At 31.9% G+C, this 3,236-nt stretch overlaps 1 protein-coding gene across 2 annotated transcripts in view; it reads right to left on the bottom strand.

The window, feature by feature from the left end:
• LOC104724512 (homeobox protein BEL1 homolog) overlaps nt 1-1,923 on the bottom strand; it is a 5,008-nt gene extending 3,085 nt beyond the window's left edge. The window contains exons 1-2 of one of the 2 annotated variants that reach the window (XM_019233276.1): nt 730-1,923; nt 1-83 (exon numbers count right to left, since the gene is read on the bottom strand). In XM_019233276.1, the coding sequence (XP_019088821.1) occupies nt 1-83; nt 730-1,569 (923 nt within the window). In that variant the 5' untranslated portion in view covers nt 1,570-1,923. The remainder of the gene's footprint in view (nt 84-729) is intronic. The other variant, XM_010443004.2, reaches the window with a different exon arrangement.

Below are 3,236 nucleotides of genomic sequence, written 5' to 3'. Positions count from 1 at the left end.
GCCGCTCCAACACCAACCGCAGCTTCAAACGATGCAGCCGCAACTCTCATTTGCTCTCGGTAATGTCCATATCTTCTTTTAAGCTGTGGCCAAATTAAATAAAAAAAACGTTACCCCACACCACTCACGAAGATTTTAATCACATCGTATAAATATAAATTTTACATAATGAGTAATTCATGAAAAAGAAACAACTCGTTATGGCTTATGATGATGAAACCGGTTGCTATTAATATGGAGGACCACTAGAGTCTCCAAATTAGATCAAAGCGAAGATAATATATTGTTATTTTGGTTCTATATAAAAAAGAAATAATTAATGAGTAAAGGAATTAAAAGAGTTGATCTTTTCGTGAATGATACGATGGAACATGTTTTCGAAGAGAATACATGAAAGAATGAAGACAAAAAGGAATCTTTTTATCTTATATCTTAAAGAAATTTGTATCTTTAAGAAATAAACATATGGACCTTAATTAAAAATCGAAAAGATACTAGATTTGTGGGTATTTTACATATTTAGGAATAAGTTGGGATCAAATGAAGAAGAAAAAAAAAGTTTTAAGATTTTTTAACAAACCCATGAAATGCTTTGATATAAGATTTGTGGGTATTTTACATATTTGAGGAATAAGTTGACACCAAATAAAAAAGAGGATTAGATTTTTTTCAAGAAACGACCATGAAATGTTTTGATAATAGAATACGAATTTCTTGTAAATAAGTTACCTCTTCAAGCAAGGAGAGTAACTTGGCTTTTCTCTTCTGAAGTTCCATGAACTCAAGAGAGTGAAGTGGTGGAACATGTTTCTTTGAAGAAGTAGTTGCAGATTGGTCATGTTGATCATTATTGTTGTGACTTGTGTCCCACTCTTCTTGTTGTTTACCCTTTTGCTTCTTCTTATGCTTCATCATCATCACTTCTTCATCACTTTCCTTAACTCCAAGACTGCAAAACTCACTCAGTAGCTCTTGAGCTGGACTCAAATACTTGGAACTCCCAATCTGAAACTGATGATGATGATTATGATGCTGATGGTTGTTGTTTTGGTGGTGACTATTCATCATCATCATCATCATCTGGCTGTGTTGAAGATTCTGATGATGTGTTGATTTACCAGAATACCCTTGTTGTTGTTGTTGCGTTCTGAGTTCGAAGGGTTGGAGACTGATGCTTGTAGGATTTGAAGAGGAGAGAGAAAGGGAGAGACCTTGGCTTGGTCTTTGTGGTGGTCTCTCATCATTTACTTCACTTGGGAAATCATTATTAACATTGCATAGTCGCATAGTAGATGAAGAATCTTCTAGAAGGTGATTCTGATCAGTACCACCACTTGTCTGATCATGATGGTGATGATCCGGACCACTAGTCATCCTAATCTGTTGTTGCTTGGAGAAGTCTATCATCATCCCCATGTTGGAGTTTGAGCCAAAGATCTGATGACTATAATGATGATGATCGGTTGGGTTTTGGTTTGTGTCATCAAACCCTTGGATCTGATTAATCATTTGATGTTGTTGCTCTTGGTGATGATGATGGTTATGACCATAGAACTGATCTCTTGCCATGTCTCAAGAATAGACCCAAAAAAAAAAGAGAAGAAAAATTAAAAAAAAAAAATTCTTTTTGGGACACAAACAAGAGTTTCATTAAGATCTACAAGAACCCATATCCAGGAAAGTTAAAAAGAACCAATAAACAAAACAGAAAGGCAAAGCTTTTCATACCCAAAGCCGCCAAATCATGAGAAAAAAAAGAGAAAGAAACAAAAACTTTGTTTCAGAACCAAGACAAGATAATAGAGATAGCTCTCCTAAAACCCTACAAGAAAGTTTCGCATAATAAAGAAGAAGTGAATTATATATTTTCTTCTTATTCTTTATTCTTTAGGTGAAGATGGAGAGAGAAAGAGAGATTATGAAGACGAAGAAGAAGAAGAAGAAGAATAAAAGAACTAAACAGAAGAGATATAACAGAGAGAGAGAGAGAGAGAAGAAAAGAGATATAACAGAGAGAGATAGAGAGAGAGAAGAAAAGAGATTGTGTGGCTTCACCTCTCTCTTTGTTTTGTACTTTGACAAAATTTAATTTTTCTTTTAGTATGGGTCTGTAAATTGTACTACAGGCAAAAAAAAGTTATAAATTGGTAAAAATAAAAAATAAAACCTCGGAAGAGAAAATATCAGATGGGTATCTCTTCAGAGATCAGAAGATAGGTGATCATGACCCTCCCCCATAGACTCAATAGCTAGCCATCAATGTTTTAATCTCTCTCTCTATATATATCTATATATCACAAGTGGGTCAAAATGCTTTTTCTTTTCCAAAAAAAAAAAAAACTTAATAATATTATTTTCTGATTTTTTCCGCATATAAATGCTTTTCAATTTTTTTTTTTTGGTGTCACAAAAAGCTTGTCAATTATTATACATTTAGTTTAAGTTTGGTTAATTGTTTTGTAATTGTGTATAAATATATAATTGAAACATAAGTCTTATTAATGGTTTTTATTTTCTTCTTCTTTGACGTTCGTAATATTAAGTCTGACCAGGAAAATACTATACAGGTGGTGTCTCCCTCTATTTATTATTTTCTTCCTTCAATTATTATGAACCTACTAATTTGAAAATTTATATTACAAGACTATTCAAATAAGGATATACGTGACATGTATACGTACATATTGGGTCCTGTGGTTCGGAAAAGAATGATTAGAAAAAATATACGTGTAATATGGGTATGCATGTATCACTATATCAGTATATTGATGTATACAATATATTATGATATTATCAATTTTGTTGTTAGTTACCCTTTGCTTTTATGTAAGCAAGTAAGCAACAATGAGATATTCCCTGAAATATTTTTGTAAACTAGTTTTTAAACAATTTTATGAGGCATAAACATTGAACGATGGTTTTTCAAATGAAAATAATATTAATTCTACAAATGATTTAGCCAGTCACGTGAATGTACAAATATAACTACTATTTTGTACAAACGGTATCCCTTTCTATATGTATATTTAGAATATATAATACACGTACGTATAGACGTATGCCTCCGCTATTTTGCTACAGATTGTTTTTATGAAAAGTTAATTATATAAAAATGAATAGCACCATGATTCATTTCGCCAGAAGAATTTCCCCATTAGATAAACTCTCAGCAAACAAAAAAAAGTTCGCTTGAGAAGTATAATTAAATTATACTAATTTAAATATTAAGATAACAA

This window comes from Camelina sativa, chromosome 11 (genome assembly GCF_000633955.1).
Source record: "Camelina sativa cultivar DH55 chromosome 11, Cs, whole genome shotgun sequence".
NCBI classification, from domain to species: Eukaryota; Viridiplantae; Streptophyta; class Magnoliopsida; order Brassicales; family Brassicaceae; genus Camelina; species Camelina sativa.
This window is presented reverse-complemented; position numbering and strand designations above follow the sequence as displayed.